This window comes from Rhinopithecus roxellana, chromosome 1 (assembly GCF_007565055.1).
Source record: "Rhinopithecus roxellana isolate Shanxi Qingling chromosome 1, ASM756505v1, whole genome shotgun sequence".
NCBI classification, from domain to species: domain Eukaryota; kingdom Metazoa; phylum Chordata; class Mammalia; order Primates; family Cercopithecidae; genus Rhinopithecus; species Rhinopithecus roxellana.
Window position 1 is genome coordinate 160,248,085 of NC_044549.1, and position 17,661 is coordinate 160,265,745.

General features: G+C 45.2%; 1 protein-coding gene across 3 annotated transcripts in view; it reads left to right on the forward strand.

The window, feature by feature from the left end:
* The window catches only part of CMTM8 (CKLF like MARVEL transmembrane domain containing 8), a 128,562-nt gene extending 113,148 nt beyond the window's left edge, over nucleotides 1-15,414 (forward strand). For 2 of the 3 annotated variants that reach the window (XM_030932712.1, XM_010354460.2), the window contains 3 exons: nucleotides 2,510-2,683; nucleotides 12,945-13,061; nucleotides 14,978-15,414. In XM_030932712.1, the coding sequence (XP_030788572.1) occupies nucleotides 2,510-2,683; nucleotides 12,945-13,061; nucleotides 14,978-15,061 (375 nt within the window). In that variant the 3' untranslated portion in view covers nucleotides 15,062-15,414. The remainder of the gene's footprint in view (nucleotides 1-2,509; nucleotides 2,684-12,944; nucleotides 13,062-14,977) is intronic. The other variant, XM_030932721.1, reaches the window with a different exon arrangement.
* The last annotated feature ends 2,247 nt before the right edge of the window (nucleotides 15,415-17,661 follow it).

Below are 17,661 nucleotides of genomic sequence, written 5' to 3' on the forward strand. Positions count from 1 at the left end.
ACCTCATTAGTGTGAGGCTTAGCGCTTTCTGGAATTATATCCCATTCTGTGTGTCTTCACTTTCAATAAGTGTTGTTGCCACAGATGTAAACACAAAAGCACATCTCCATTAAGCATCTTGTCTCTGGAATTCATATACTAATATCAAGCAGATAAAAGAATGTTGATGCTCAAATCTAAAGAGCAGGAACAGCAACATTTAGAGTCTTAGCTGCTCCCCGGCACAGGCACCCAAACTGTACCAGGAAAGTGGCTTCTCTCGGGAAGCAGTTTAACATGTCCCTTGGAAACCTGTCTGATGGCTTCAAGATCTTCACAGGAAGTCTTCCTTCTTAAAGAATGGCCTGAAGTCTTCTCTCTTCAACATCCACTTCTTCTAATCCCTGTTTGAAGGTCCCCAACTACCTCAAACTGAGTAGTTTGAAAATTTAACTCATGAACAACACTCAACCTGTTCCTCTTCCACTGTTCCAACAGAACAAGTCAAACCCTGATCTACTCTGGAAATCTTTCTAGAGACCTAGGGATCATTCCATTGTATCCTCTCCCTTCTCCTCCCCCAACCCCATATCTAATCCATTAAAGTCCCGTCTGCTGAAATTTGTCTTGAATTCACTCACTTCTCGATATTCACTGCCACCATATTGGTCTTGAAGACTTCATATTCTCCCGCTTGGATTATTGCACGCTTTCTGAATTTGTCTCCACACCACTGCTCCCCCTTTCCCCTCCACGTGTCCATTCTCTACCTGCAGCCAGAGTGGCTTTATAAAAAAAATCTAGCCTAGTGTTAACATTCTCTTGCTTGAAACTCTCCCACTGCCCTTTGGATAAAGCACAAAATCTCTAGGCCTCCTGGGCTCATATCATCTCGCCTTCCCCAGCTCTCTAACATTTTGCACCAATATCCTAACTTACTGCTTATTCTTACAGGTTCTAGAAGGTAGCAGAGCACTTCCCACCTTCAGACCTTTGTCCACGCTGTGCCCTCTGCCTATAACGTTGCCTTCCCGCTTCTGTCTTGCCAGTGCTTTCAGCCTTCAGGTTATTCTTCAGCCTGGACTTCTCCGATGCTTCCTGTGCCTGCCAGCAAGGTCATTCCCCATCACAGACCCTTATCATACCCTTTACCTTCTTCATAACATTTGCCACAGTTATAATCTGTCAGGTATTTCCCTCCAGTAGACTTTAGTTCTCTACAAGCAGGATCTGTACAATTTGTATACCACTGTCCTTGGGGCCTGACAGCAGGAAGCCCAGATATTGTAGGTGCTCCTGTGTTAAACAAATAAAGGAAATCTGTCTTCCAAGCCTGGTGATTAGAGTTACTTTAGTATTTTGTTTTATATACCACAAAGAAAGCTAAACCAGAAATGAAATTCTTTGTCCTGAGTCACACACAGCAAGCCAGGACTTGCAGGGCTAGAACCCACCCTGGACTCTTGTTACTGTGTCCTGGGCATGTGGTTCACATCTCAACTTTTTGGGACTTAGGAATAAAGTCCACTTGGAAGGTGCTAGAATGTGAGTGCATACCTTGCTGTAGCCTTCCTTTGTCCAGGACTCAAGACACCTACAGTTTAGGTCTGTTTCCTTTTCCTTGATGAAGCCTACCTTTAGTCAGTGAGTAGTGTTAATTTGTTTGGGTATGGTCTTCCTCATCGGCAGTTGGATGACTATTGCTGGGGTAAATGCACAACATGTGGTAAAATACTGAGTGTCTACATCTGGACTGGGCTGTTGCTCATTCTCTCTTCTGAAAGCTGTCTCAGACCACATGTTACTGGCCATCTGTGAGAACAGCAGGGAATGCCTAGAGGTTCGTCCCTTGAAAGCAGATCAGCTCCAGGGACCACCTCCAAGTGCACCTGCAGTCTTGTTACCTTGGCAAGTATCAGTCTGGGAGCAAATTCCAGCCATGGATGTTGTTTTTCACCAAGTGGTGTTTTAAAACCCCTGATTAGTGCTAATATTTAAAATCAAGATTATTATGTACAAGCTTGAGTTTCTGTGTTCTCCTGGGGTGGAGGAGACCTGGCAAAACCAGCCCACAACTATCAGCTAGGGCTGAATTTTAAGAGAACCCCCTAAAACAAGACATTATTGATCCCTGCCTGGACTTCCATGGTTACCTTCCTGGCACTTGTAGGCACATGAGTTTGCAAACCCTGTAATATTTTTAAGTCACGGCAGGGGAAGGTGGGGGTATATGCATGAAGGTTGTAATTGACTTAGCTGGGCATGGTTCTGCACGCCTGTAATCCTAGCTACTCGGGAGGCTAAGGAAGGAGAATCCCTTGAACCCGGGAGGTAGAGGTTGCAGTGAGCCAAGATTGCACCACTGCACTCCAGCCTGGGCAACGGAAGCAAGACTCCATCTCAAATACATAAATAAATAAATAAGTTGTAATTGATATTCTGTATAATTTTTTTTTCTTTGTCCCTACTTCCTTCTTCTCTTTATCTTCTACTTTCCCCTCCTCTCTCCACTGCTTCTACCACTTTACAGGTTCTGGGGCTGCTGGTATGGACGCTTATCGCTGGAACTGAGTACTTCCGGGTCCCCGCATTTGGCTGGGTCATGTTTGTAGCTGTATTTTACTGGGTCCTCACCGTCTTCTTCCTCATTATCTACATAACAATGACCTACACCAGGATTCCCCAGGTGCCCTGGACAACAGTGGTAAGGAAGCCGTGGGTGGTGGTCTTGTCCAGTGCCTGCTCGGTAGGATGGCATTAGTCCTCCACTAGTCTCTCTGCCCAAAAAAGGTGGGCCATACCATGGAGAACCCGACACAGCAGACAATCTCAACATCCTCTAATTGCCTTTCAAGTGGCTTACAGCTGGGTGTGAAACTGGGCACATCAGAAGGTCCAGAAATCCCTTTCAGGCAGAATTGCAAACCAATTCTCAGAAGACTGAATCAAGAAAAGCCAGGTTCTCTCATGTAGACTCTCATTTTATTATTTCCCTGTGAACAATGTCACCTGGAAATAAATATGTCAGGGCGCCAACCTCTGCAGGTCATGCTTCCTACAAACCTCTCCTGGGGCTGTGGCCTTAACCCTTTGTACATCACAGCTCTTTGATGCTGGAGCACATTGTGTATGGAGTTAGCATGCAAATGAAAACTGAAATTAGAACACATGGGTGTTCTTCTATATTTGAAAAAGAGAATTGTCAGGAATGACTGGATTCTCATCCTGGCTCTGGCACCATGCTGGATGCAGGATGGTGAACATGCGGTCCAGGGGAAATAGATGAGAAAATGAGAAGATACAAAACCCTGTGGCACACACTGCAGTGGGGCTGTGTAGAAAGTGTGATGGAGGCTGCCACCTCAGCTTAGGATGGCTGGGAACTCTTCAGAGAGGAAGTGACATTTAGCTTCATCCTGGAGATCGAACGCACACATCCTAAGTGGATTCGCAGAGATGGAAGGTGGGTTCTCCTTGCCTTAAGAGCATTGACAATCTGGTTGGGAAATTCAAAGTAGCTAAATGATTTACGAAAGAAATTCCAGTGTTACCACATGTGTTTATGTATAAAACAGAGCTCTCCAGTGATACTATTTTTTTGTCTGTTTTCAACCAATATGTGATAAAAAATATTTAATTCCAAATAACTGACTTATGAACCAAATTTGAAATATAGTCTATTTGTAGTTATAGACTAAGTTAAGTTGGCAGACTTTCAGACAACACTATCATTGTTCAAAATGCACCTGGCTTTGTTCTTTCTGTGTTGCTAAGCTAAGTCCCCGAGGAAAACAAGTCTTATTTTATTTCACAAAGCGGTTTGACTAATTTTTGACCATTTCCCCAAATCCAAAAGTAAGGACTCTTTATTAAGGTTTTCAAGAAAGTGTTGCAAGTTTGAAAAGTAATTCCAAACAAGGTGCTTAATCACTGTCTAGGGTGGTGGAAGCAGCCTTGTTAGAACTGTTGTTTTGCTGCCTCAGGTGGGCATCAGGAAGGAAAGACTTGTTTAGATGCTGGATTCAAAAACAGTTAGCACCTTGAAGTAATAGTAACTACAGAAACACAGGATGAGGGAATAATCAAAGTTGGTTGGAATTGAAGGAATGCCATTTTGGAGAAAGTTGTGTTCTAGGGTGGGTCTTGAAGAAAGTGCCTGTGAACTTGAAAGAGGAACTTGGACAGTGTAGTAGGAGAGCAAATTGTTGGGATGGAGGAATGGACAGTACCCTTGTTTCCCCTTTTGCCTGAGTCTCAATTTCTAGTATGTTATCTAGATCAGCAATTGGCATGCTGTCTTTGTAAAGGACCAGATAGTAAGTATTGTAGTCGTCTTGGGCTATACTCCCATGGCCCAGCCACTCAACTCTGCCTGCAGCATTGAGAGAAGCCATAGGCAATTTGTAAATGAGTGAGCATGGCTGTATTCAGGTAAAACTTTATTTACAAAAACTGATGGTGGCTGGGCATGGTGGCTCACGCCTGTAATCTTAGCATTTTGGGTAGACACCTGAGGTCAGGGGTTTGAGACCAGCCTGGCCAACGTGGCGAAATCCTGTCTCTACTATAAATACAAAAATTATCCTGGTGTGGTGGCGCATGCCTGTAATCCCAGCTACTCGGGAGGGTGAGGCAGGAGAATCGCTTGAACCCAGGAGGTGGAGGTTGTAATGAGCTGAGATCCTGCCACCGTACTCCAGTTTGGGTGACAGAGTGAGACTCTGTCTCAAAAAAACAAAGCAAAACTAGTGGTGGGCCAGATTAGACCCACAAGCCATCGTTTACTGACCTCTTGTCTAGATCATATATAGTCTTTCTCTTCTCCAAGCTTAAAACTCCTTCACTGATTTATTACATTAAAAATTTCAAAATATTGCCTTTAATGGGATTTTAAAAAGAATATTAACAATGCCTTCTTCCGGCACCCCTAGTTTTAAAATGCTTTGATTTGCATTATCAGAATTTATTATCATAAGGTATGTCCCCATTTTATAGATAAGGAAACTGAGGTTTGGAGTCTTGTGACTTTGCACAGATTTACACACAGCAGGGTTCCACATCTCTTGACTTCCATCTGCACTTTTTTTCTGATCTCATCCTGCTCCAGGCCTCCTCTGCCTGAGTGTAGGTAAGAACTGCAACCAGACACCAGGACACCAGGACTCCTAGTCCCTTTAGAAGGGTTTAATCATTTATCCCCCTTAAGCAAGGCTGTCAGCCTCCAGGTCAGGGGTTGCACACTCACATGTGTGAGGCACCAGTCAGGTCGTACAAGTAAGTAAACTCGGCATGGTATTGAACCTTGCCACCCAGACACACTTTCTTAGCATCTTAAACAACTTGAGAATATTCTTACTTCACAAATAAATAAGCTGGAAATGTGCTCCCAGGATTGCTAAATATTCTGTTTGTTTTCTAAGGCAATCTAGAAATCTGGGCTTTGGTGTGAACTCTCCCGATTTTAAAACGCTTACAGCCATATTCTTAAAATTCATTTGCTGCTGGCAGAAGCTACAGGTCAAACATGTCTGACTTCTGGTTGGGGTTTATGTTTACTGTTACAAATAAATACACCTTTGTAACTTCTTAAAGCATTTGTGAGTTGGGTACATGGTGTTAACCAAATATCCAGAGTGGAGACTGGAAAAAGTTTCCATCTATTAACAACTAAAGACTCTGACTAAACTTCCATATTTTCTACTACCCATAGAATCTCTTACAGAACAGCCTGTGGGGGATTCAGATCCCAGCCCAATTGTCATGTCCCAGCACAAATCAGGAGCGTAGCGAGTGTCAGGCTGGGACTTTGTGCTGAGGCAGCTGACAGGCTCCTGGTGCTGAACTGGACTGCCTAAACTCTTGCTACTCAAAGTGTGGTCCCTGGACCAGCAGCATCACTGGGAGATTATTAAGAACACAGAATGTTAGGCCCTACTCTAATTCTGATTTGTACTGACTGAATCAGAAATTCTGTAGAGGGCTTTAGAATCTCTATTATGACAAGATTTCCAGATAATTCTTAGGCATCTAAAGTGTGGGAAATACTGGTTTAAAAATATAGATCCATAATCCCTGAGTCAAAACCTTTGGGTCAGATGTGAATTAAGAGTTTGTTTTGTTTTTTTTTGAGACGGAGTTTCACTCTCGTTGCCCACGCTGGAGTGCAGTGGTGCAATCTCGGTTCACTGCAACCTCTACCTCCCAGGTTCAAGCAATTCTCCTGCCTCAGCCTCCCGAGTAGCTGGGATTACAGGCGCGCGCCACCACGCCCGGCTAATTTTGTATTTTTAGTAGAGATGGGGTTTCTCCATGTTGGTCAGGTTGGTCTCAAACTCCCAAACTCAGGTGCTCCACCTGCCTCAGTCTCAAAGTGCTGGGATTACAGGCGTGAGCCATCGTGCCCGGCCTAAGAGGTTTTTTTTTTTTTCCAAATTTTAGAAAGGTAATAAGGTAATTTGGTGCATTTATGTCAATATGTGACATGTACCCCTGAGTCTGGGACTGCACTGTAATGAGACAAATTCATGTTTCTGCAAGAACACGTGGATTTTCCTGCTAAGAGGGATAATGAGGACCACATTGCTCCTATGTCAGCTCAGGTCAGCTTTTACTGCCAAATGACTTTTGAATTTACTCTGCTTTTCAGAGGATTTAGGGAATCTAAGATTGCAGAGAAGGGATTGGTAGACTTGGTTTTAGTCCCCTGGGAACTTGTCTGGGAGACCACTGCAGAAACCAGAGTTTTATAATCTGGCATGTAGTGCCTCCATTGATAAGGCATGAACTTTGCATTGGAATCTTATCTTAACAATAGCGCATTCCCTTAATATGTCTAGGGAGGTAGAAAGTGACCTATATCCATTTTTAATATGCAGCAAGAACCACAGCTGGTTCCTACTGGTGCCTCTAAGCTCCTGGGCCACAACTGTTATGATACCATTTATTCAGGAAGGCTTGGATAGGTTTTCCAACAAATCTGATTTAAGCTAAAAGGTCAAAGCAATAAAATTTGCCTTCTTCATAGCACCAAGCACTAGGGTCTACACACATGTGTTTCCTGAGGATTCGTTCTCTGTAGCTCATCCTGCTGACCTCACTGCAAGCCTTGTGAGCTCCAGAGAGCAGGGGCGTTTGTCTCCCTTTACCAGTAAAAGCAGCTACTATTTCTTTTTCTTTTTGTTTTTTTGGAGATGGAGTCTTGCTTTATCGCCCAGGCTGGAGTACAGTGGTGCATTCTCAGCTCACTGCACCCTCCGCCTCCCAGATTCAAACAATTCTCCTGCTTCAGCCTCCTGAGTATCTGGGATTACAGATGCCCACCACCATGCCTAGCTAATTTTTGTATTTTTTTAGTAGAGACAGGGTTTCACCATGTTAGCCAGGCTGGTCTTGAACTCCTGACCTCAGGTACTCTGCCCACCTTGGCCTCCCAAAGTGTTGAGATTACAGGCGTGAGCCACTGCACCTGGCCAGCAGTTACTGTTTCTTAAGTACATGCTGTGTGCCAGATGTCACACTGGGTCCTTTATATTTTATATCATTTTATTTAATCCTTATAGTAACTCTGCAAAGATAGAATGCATTATTTCCATTTTGCAGATGAAGAAACTGGGACACTGAGAGGATGCTTGAGAGCCAGGAATGGAATGCAGGTCTTCTAATACCAACCACAATTGTGAACCTTGGCGTCTGTTTGGCTCCCAGTATACACAAATGTTCCAGTTTCTCTTGCCCCTGGAAGTAGCCATTTCCACTGTGCCATCCTGAGCAGGAAGTGCCAGCCCAGATGTTGGGTCTTGGCAGTCTTTTCAGCACAGCAGCTCTAAAGAGCACCATTTGCTATTACAAATCTTCCAAGAGACCCTTCTACTAATGATGGTGCCAGAACTGAGCACATGACTTATTAGCAGGGGCTGAGAGTCAGAAAATGAGACCTTCCTGTTGGCACTGTCTCCAGCCAGCCTGCCTGAACCTACAGGCCTCAGTCCCTGCTGTCACCTGGTGGGATCACGTTATAATCAGGATCCACTGAGTCTTCCTGTCTCCTCTTAACCAGTCAATCCAAATGCCTTAGCCTGACGGGCACAGTCAGGTTCTAAATGACTGCCTCTGGCCTCTAGCTGATACAATCCTTAAACAGGAATAAGAAAAGTAAGTTACAGTGTATACTTTATAGTTTACACAACTCTTTAGCAATATGGTCTCCTTTGAGATGGGTGAGATTTGTATAGTTTTTCCCATTTTGTAAATGGAGTACAATCAGTTTGATGGTAGGTTTAATCCCTATAAGAGAGGTCCAAAATAGCATTGGTTTAAAACTTATTTCTCTCTCCTGTGATAGTCCCGAGGTAAGTCACCCGTTCTATAAGATTGCCCATGCCCCAGGTTCCTCCTTTCTTGTGTCTCTGCCATCTTTAACAGTTGGCCTGTGGTCCAAGGTGGCAGCTTCAGCACCTGCCACCACATCTACATCCTAGTCAGGGGGAGAGAAGGTAAAAAGTGGGCAATGGAGGGCACACTTCTTCCCTTTAAGGCATAGTGTTGACGTTGCATATGTTACATCTGCTTACATTCTGTTAGCCTAAAGGTGGTCACCCGACCACATCTCCTTCCAAAGGAGGCTGGAAGGTGGAATTTTTAGGGGGCCATGTGCTTTTTATATGGTAACTTTGTTACCATATGAAAAGAGAGAAACATAGCAGGGGACAGCCAGCAGCTCTGCCACAGATGAAACAGCTAAAGAGGTTATTTGCCCAAAGCCACATAGCTGTGAGCGCTACTGGCCCATCTCCTGTATCCAGCAGCCCTTCTTCTAGTTGCTTATTATATCTTCCTTCTTTCTTTTTTGGTTGTGGATTCAAAATATAGCTTTTTAGATGAAACCTACATGGACATTCCCAACAGACCTGATTCAGTGTGTCTGGCGTAGGGCCTGAGAACATGCTTTTCTGACAGATTTCCAGACAGTGCTGATACCACTCCTGCACTTTTAGTAGCACTGAGTTCCTTTACTAGCTCCTTGTAGACAAGGCGGGGAGGGAAAAGGGGATTCTTATCCAGCATCAGCCTATACCTTTTTCTCAGCCTTTGCCCAGACCCAATTTTCTGTCAAGCATGAGTGTCTCTTCTACTAATGTGTGGTAATAGGGACTAGAGAGCCGGAGAAGCAAGCCGCAGGTGAAGAGGACATCCCTACCACCCTTAAGAAATGAACTCTGGGCCAGGTGCAGTGGCCCACGCCTTGTAATCCCAGCACTTTAAGATGCCAAGGCAGGAGGTTCACTTACGCCCAGGAGTTCAAGACCAGCCTGGGCAACATAGCAAGACCTGTCTCTACTAAAAATAAAAATTAGGCTGGGCGCAGTGGCTCACGCCTGTGATCCAAGCACTTTGGGAGGCCGAGGCAGGCAGATCATGAGGTCAGGAGATTGAGACCATCTTGGTTAACCCGGTGAAACCCCATCTCTACTAAAAATACAAAAAAATTAGCTGGGTGCGGTGGCACACGCCTGTAGTCCCAGCTACTCGCGAGGCCGAGGCACGAGAATCACTTGAACCCAAGAGGCAGAGGTCGCAGTGAGCCAAGATCACGCTACTGCAGTCAGCCTAGGTGACAGAGTGAGATTCTGTCTCAAAAAATAAAAAAAAGAGAGAGAGAAAAGAAATGGACTCCGATGGAAAAGATGTGTACAATGCTGATTATACTAATAAGAGGGATATTTAAATACATGCTAAAAAGAAAGGCAGGTGAAGCTCCAGGGGAGACATCCTTCCCAACTGTTCACTTAAATTTTCGGCAGTTTGGGTATGCCAGATGGTGAAGCTAGGTAGCTGTGTCTTTAAACTCTTGAGGACCCAATATCAGATGCCTGAAAATCTTGCCTTCTTAGCTGTCTGATTAGAGTAACACCAGGGACAGGAGCTGCTCATTATCCCCCAGTATCTGTTTTCTTCTGTAGTAATAGAAGTTTCCGTTGAGCCTTGGCCACTCTGCCACTGGCTGGGCCCTGGGACTGAGTTCCAGCTGAGAGGAGGTTCATGGCCCTAAAGTGAGGCTGCTGCTTTTCTCCTCCCCCACCTCCCCTTCCTAGCCGCTGGGACTCTGCTGTGGTAGTGGGACACCTCCTGGGCCATGTGGAGAATGGTGAGACCCTAGAGATGACCAGGTATTGCGGATGGAGCCTGTGTCCCTGTCACCCTGAGGCTGCCAGACCAGCTCTGGCTGCCTACGCCTTAGATAGGAGTGAACTCTCTTTCCTAAGCCACCATCTTGGGCCATGTCACCACAGCCAAACTTACTAACTGTCTGTTATCTCAGGGCTTCTTTCCATTATCTTGAGACCTGACATTTATCTTAATATGTCCACAACTACTAGGCATAGCTGGGTAAAAAATAAGCCAGTATTTGAGGAAGAAAAAAAAAAGAGAGAGAACATTTTTACACCAAGGAGGGATTGACTTTCAGAAAACAGTAGACTTCTCTCTCCTACCTTCCTCCAAAAAGAGAAGTTGGAAACCTTTTGGGTTTTTTGTTTGTTTTTGTTTTTGAGACGGAGTCTCACTCTGTCACCTAGGCGGGAATGCAGTGGCATGATCTGGGCTCACTGCAACCTCCCCTCCCAGGTTCAAGTGATTCTCAAGACTCAGCCTCCCGAGGAGCTGGGATTACAGGTGCCTGTCACCATGCTCGGCTAATTTTTGTATATTTAGTACAGATGGGGCTTCACCCTGTTGGCCAGGCTGGTCTCAAACTCCTGACCTCTCAGGTGATCCACTCGCCTCGGCCTCCCAAAGTGCTGGGATTACAGGTGTGAGCCACTGCACCCAGCGGAAATTTTAAGTTACTATATTGTCCTTGTAGCTCTCTTTCACCATGGCCCAGGGAACTGGCATTTCAGTTGGAGGAGCTATAAGGTTTTTCAACTTGAAGACTCTGATCCAGGGCCTATTTCTCTATAGCAACAAGACCTCATGTTTCTATGAAGCTCAGTGACATTCTAGAGCCCTCTGAAGCTTCACGTATCCTTCCTTCACTTCTGTAGCCCAGATTTCTTTTTTTAACCTTTATGATGATCCTGGTTTCTTTGCTCTTCTCTTTTCTTTCATCTCTCCACTTATTTTCACTACATTTACTCCAACCCAGGCATTCCCCTGGACATGTTTACTTTTGGGAGTGTTAAACAAGACTAGGGAAGTCACAAAGTTAGGTACTGTGAGATAGTGCCTGAGAGAGGCTTCTAATAACCTGGTGGAGCCCCCAGTGTGGGGGGTGCACAGCGGGAGAATGCCCCTGCCTTCTACTCACGTCTCTACCAACCTTCTTCCCCTTCCCCATTTCTTTCCAGGGGAAATAGCAGTTTGTTGTTTCTCTAGAGTTCAGAAAAATGGGCCATACTTACTGAGAGATGGGGTCATTGCATGTTCACAGGCCCTAGACTCAGAGAGTCTTTCTTACCCCCATCTTCTCTCTGCCCCTCTCATCCACATGGGTTCATGCACAAGGCCCAGGACATCAGGGCAGTTCTGGCCAGGTTGAGCTTTCCCTGAATTCTCTTTCATTCATTCTCATTCTTTCCTTGTATAAAGAACTAGACATGCATGAGAGCCCTGAAACATATCCTCAAAGATGTTCACTGCAGTAGCATTTGTAATCCTAGAAAAATTAGCAACATTGAAATGCCCATCAATAGGGAAAAAGTTAAATTATGAAGTATTAGTGGTGAGACAAGACTAAATGGCTTGGCAAATACTAAATGTGCGTAACTCTATATTCTAAGAGGTGATAAGGGGGAAAAATACCAGGAAGAGCTTCTGTGTTAATGCACAGATGTGTTTCTAGACCAAAAAGTAAACAAAAAACCAACCAACAATCCTAATGAGTCATTCAGTGAGACCAGGGCTTCTTAGGGGACAGTTTCGGCAGCCTGACCCTGGGTCTGACTGTGATGAAGCCCTTATCTTAAAGGTTAAGTGCCCTGACCCGGGGACAATGTGAGCACAGGTGGAGGTGGTGACAAGGACATACAACCTCTGCCACAATGCTAGGGCCTGCAGTGGGAAAATTCTATGTACCTTTTTCTTCTCTGAGAAGAAACAGATTGCTTCCTCCCTTTCCCCTACCCCTTCCTCTGTCTCCAAGTTACCGAGGGAAAGATGTTAGACCACAGAGGGGCCCGCTCCTTGAGAGGCATCCCCCTTCCCCCGCAGTTGGTTTCTGCTCTGGTTTCACCTCACCACCACCCCTCCCCTGTTCAGGCAGGACCCAGCTTTGCGTGGTTCAGAGTATGGTTTCTTAGAGTTCAGACATAACTGAAAACTAAATACCTACCGGGACTTACATATCTTCTCTAAAAACAGGAAAAAATAAGGTGAAGCCAAGGGTGACATTAGTTCCCAAAGGGCTGTAATAGTGTCTATAACCGCCTTTTTAAGAACTTACAGCTAGGACAGAGAAGCTCACTTAAATATCCCTCCCTGTTTGGAACAGGGGGTTAGGGAATCAGCTGGGTCTGTTTTGGGGGGCACTCTATTGCACCTCTATGTCAGGGACACATGCAAGGACAACTGCTGCTGAGGGCCAGGGGCTGAGGCTGAGCCCACTGAGTGGGCACCACTGCTGCCTGCCATCCTCAGACAGTGTCAGCTCGGCTGACATCTGGATGAGATGAGGCTCAGGAGCAAACCAAAGAAGCAAAATGACTGAAGGGGCGGCATGCAGTCTCAGTGTCTTGTGGGGGCAGGGGGTGGCATCTGGTATGAGCTGCCGGAAAACCCTCTCCTCTCGCACTTGCTGCCTCCCCAAGGCCCTGAGAGCTGCCTTCCCACCGCCTTGTCTCCCACCCTCCCACAGGTGTCCCACTTGGGCCCCTTCCCACACCAGAGGTACAGCCCTGGTCACTTCTGAAGTCCAGAGATGTGCAGACCCTCCGCTCTCCCTAAACACTCTGCCCCTGTGTCCCCCCCAGGGCCTGTGCTTTAACGGCAGTGCCTTCGTCTTGTACCTCTCTGCCGCTGTTGTAGATGCATCTTCCGTCTCCCCTGAGAGGGACAGTCACAACTTCAACAGCTGGGCGGCCTCATCGGTGAGTAGCCCTCCATCCCCACATGAGCCTCCTCTTCCCTCTCCAAGCCTTGCTTGGGGCTGGGGAGGACAGAGTCATCTGCAGGAAAAAGCAGTGCTTGCAGTAGTGACAAATTAGTAATTGGCTTATTGGTTTGAAAATATCTAAAACTGGCAGGGGGCAGGGGCCCTCCTGGCCTGAAGTGGGAAAGGGCTGGGAGACTGCTTGAGTGAGTGCTGAATGACTGGAACAAGATAAGGATTCAAGGGAGAATTTAAAGCATGCTAAGAATAATTCTACTGCCTATAATTTATTAAGTGGGGGAAGGTTGCAGAAAATGAACAGAATATGATTCCATTTAGTTTTTTTTTAAGTGAAAACATTTGTTTATGCATTGAGAATGCCTAGAAAAATATATACCAGTAGAGGTTCCTTCTAGAGAATGGGATTGGGAAATGAGGGGAGTGGGATGAGGAACTTCTACTTTTCTTTTCTTTTCTTTTTTATTTTTTAGAGAAGGGGTCTTGCTCCATCACCCAGGCTGGAGTGCAGTGGCATAATTATAGCTTACTGCAACATGGAACTCCTCGGCTTGAGCCATCCTTCTACCTCAGCCTCCTGAATAGCTGGGACTAGAATCTGCAACACCATGCCCAACTAATGTTTTAACTTTCTGTAGAGACTAAGTCTCACTATGTTGCACAGGCTGGTCTGGATCTGGGCTCAAGTGATCTTCCAGCCTTGGCCTCCCAAAGTGCTGGAATTACAGGTGTGAGCCACCGCACCTGACCTTACTTTTTAATTTATATACTTCTGTTTGCATTTTTAAACCATAAGTGTGTATTATTTTTCTAATTAAAAAGAAAATACTGGTATTAAGAATCTCTCTGAGATTGGCCTTAAAATAACCCATCTCCAAAAGAAGCCTATCCGAGGAGGAGGGGAGGCAGTTAGACAGAAGTGCCAGAATGATTATGTCAAAGCTGATTGATGGTACATGAGGGTTCATCATATTCTTTACTTTTATTTCTATTTGAAGATCTCTATTTAAAAGTAGATTGGTTGGGCACAGTGGCACATGCCTGTAATCCCAGCACTTTGGGAGGCTTAGGCGGGTGGATCACCTGAGGTCAGGAGTTCAAGGCCAGCCTGGCCAACATGGTGAAACCCCATCTCTACTAAAAATACAAAAAAATGAGCCAGGAGTGGTGGTGGGCACCTGTAATCCCAGCTACTTGGGAGGCTGAGGCAGGAAAATCGCTTGAACCCGGGAGGCAGAGGTTGCAGTGAGCCGAGATCACGCCATTGCACTCCAGCCTGGGCAACAAGAGCGAAACTCCCTCTCAAAAAAACAAAATAAAATAAAAGTAGAGCACGTGGATGCCGGTGACATTAAAAATCACAAGCTTCATCAAGACTGGGCTCAAGTTAACACATAGCAAGAATGGACTAGAACTGGGTGGACGCTGCCCCATTAATTAAGAAGGGCCTGCATTTTCCTCCTCCCTGTTCACACCACACATACCATGTGGGCTTATTGCTTACTCTGGCCCACTCGACTCATTTATGTGAACTGACACTGTAGCAATCCGAGATTGTACCCTGGACCTAGATTGTCTGTGCTAAATGAGAAATGATATACTTTTCTCAGATGCACTGCCGGTGCATTCACTCCTAAGTGAATTCCCTGAGGTTATTTGAGCAAAACTACAGGCTTTCAGATGTTCTCCAAAATAAAAACAGCATAGCCAGAAATCATTTGAGAAGGATAGTAATTGAACCAATAAAGTAGTTTTAGATGACAAAGCCTGGTATCAAGAGAAGGTAGTGAGTGCATGATTCAGTGGAGGTGAAATGATAACTTTTGCTAATTAGGATGTGCCCTAAAATGAGGATGTGCCCTAACCCCCACTTCTATTATGCTTTGTTTTCTCCAGTTCTTTGCCTTCCTGGTCACCATCTGCTACGCTGGAAATACATATTTCAGTTTTATAGCATGGAGATCCAGGACCATACAGTGATTTACCATTTTGATAATTAAAAGGGAAAAAAAGGAAGACTCTCACTGTAAAAACAGCTGTAGGTATAGTGTATATTCCCAGAGAATTGTATTTAACTAATTAATGTTTTTTATATTCTTAAATTTGCTCACAAATTGTGGTTTGTCACAATTAAACTGGATACTTATTTGCACAGTGTTGTAGCTTATAATGAACTCTTAAGTATCTTATTAATGTATTAATGTCTTCATAGATCGTATTTTCTTAGACAATGTTTAAATAGATAAATTGCTAATATCGAGAATGTATCAAGTTTGTAAACCTAACTTTTAAGATGCCAGATTCTTTTTTGATTAAATGTTGCAAAATCCCAACTAATGTTGTGTTTGATTGGAGAAAGGAGACCTACTGTTGAAGCCAGAGGCTAGGCTGTCAAGGCTGGCGGGAGGCTGGGAAGTCTCCCTCTTCACAGGGCTGCATGGTATGATATTGTCAGGAGACACTTATCCATAGTCCCAGGGCAAAGAGGCAGGAGATTCATCTCCCCAGTTCTGGGGATCATCCATCAGTGTTCATGATTTTCATATGCTAACAGGTTGCCCCAGAAAACACCTATTCAGACCTGGCCTTGGACATCAGTGATAAGCTCATGGGAAGTTATGCTACTAAGTGCAGTGACTGACGTGCTTGTGATGTTTTTTCTAATATGCATTAGAAAAAAATATATAATCATTAAAAGGATAAATATCTGAATATATTGAATATATCTTAAAATTATCTTGCTGGCTGGGCGCCATGGCTCATGCCTATAATCCCAGCACTTTGGGAGGCCAAGGCGGGCGGATCACGAGGTCAGGAGATCAAGACCTGCCTGGCCAACATGATGAAACCCCGTCTCTACTAAAGATACAGAAATTAGCTGGGCGTGGTGGTGGGTGCCTGTAGTCCCAGCTACTTGGGAGGCTGAGGCAGGAGAATCGCTTGAACCTGGGAGGCAGAAGTTGCAGTGAACCAAGATCGCACCACTGTACTCCAGCCTGGTGACAGAGCAAGACTGTGTCTCAAAAAAAAAAAAAAAAAAAAAAAAAAAAAAAAATTGCTGACCACAGTAACACGTGTACTATCTTTTGTGAAAACTACTGAGCTGGGCCAGGCATGGTGGCTCATGCCTATAATCTCAGTACTTCGCAAGCCTGAGGTGGGCGAATCACTTGAGGTCAGGAGTTCGAGACCAGCTTGGACAATATGGCAAAACTCCATCTGTATCAAAAATACAAAACTTAAGCCGGGCGTGGTGGTGCGCCCCTGTGGTCCCAGCTGCTTGGAAGTCTGAGATAGGAGGATCCCTTGGACCTGGGAGGCAGAGGTTGCAGCAAGCCGTGACCGTGCCACTGCATTCCAGTCTGAGCAACAGAGTAAGGCCCTGTCTCAAAAAAAAAAAACATAATAAGACACTGCTGGACCAAAAGGTTTCAATATTCCAAATCTTCAGTGCAAAAATATTATAACATCATTATTAGATATTATCAGGTAAGGAGAAGAACTCAGCAAGGCAGTATGTACTTAGAGGAAGTTTTTAGGTAGGATGGTTCTTGGTAGTACAACAGTGTATCCTGGATGACTTTTCAATATGAGCTTTTGAAAAACAAAAAACCACAGAAACGTTAGTGTAGTTGATGAGAATGCACAAAGCTGAAGCTGTGCACTCTGTTGATATGACTCCCATGGCCTCTGCCTCTTGGTCTCCCACCTGTTTAGCAGTGCTCTTTTTTTCTGTTTGTGCTGGTTCTCTTTTTCTGATTCTAATTCCGTATCCAAGCTCTGATGACCCCTACACAGGAGAGTTGAGATTTCTTCAGTGTTTAGTCATACCCACCACAGACCTTTGAAAGTACCAATGAAGAATGTTCTGGGCTTGTGGTCTAGGCCCCCCCCAAAGAGGTAGTGGGGAGGGGAGCTCCAAAAATGAGAGGTAAGTGTAGGGTATGGATGTGTGTGAGCGGGTGGTGTTGGGGGGCACACAAGGCCACTCTGTGCCCAAAATGTAGCAAGCCATGGAAGGCCGAGCTTCCATAGCACAGACCTGTAGGCAATTGGTGCTGTGATCTTTGGGGAGCTGATTCCCAGTCATCAGTGATTTTTTTTATTTTTTTTATTTTTTGAGAAGGAGTCTCACTCTGTCGCCCAGGCTGGAGTGCAGTGGCGCGATCTCGGCTCACTGCAAGCTCCACCGCCTCCTGGGTTCACGCCATTCTCCTGCCTCAGCCTCCCTAGAAGCTGGGACTACAGGCACCTGCCACCACGCCTGACTAATTTTTTTGTGTTTTTAGTAGAGACGGGGTTTCACCGTGTTCGCCAGGATGGTCTCCATCTCCTGACCTCGTGATCCGCCCGCCTCGGCCTCCCAAAGTGCTGGGATTACAGGCATGAGCCACTGCGCCTGGCTGTCATCACTGATTTTGCAGAAAAGCTGAAATAACTAGTCCCAGTTGGCATGCTCTGCCTTTCCGTCCAGCTCTCCCTCTCACACTCACAAAAGCATGTGCACCTTTCACATACCCTGTGGGTTTTTCAAGTACTTTATGTTGCAAACAACACTCCATAAAAGTCAGAAAAACAGT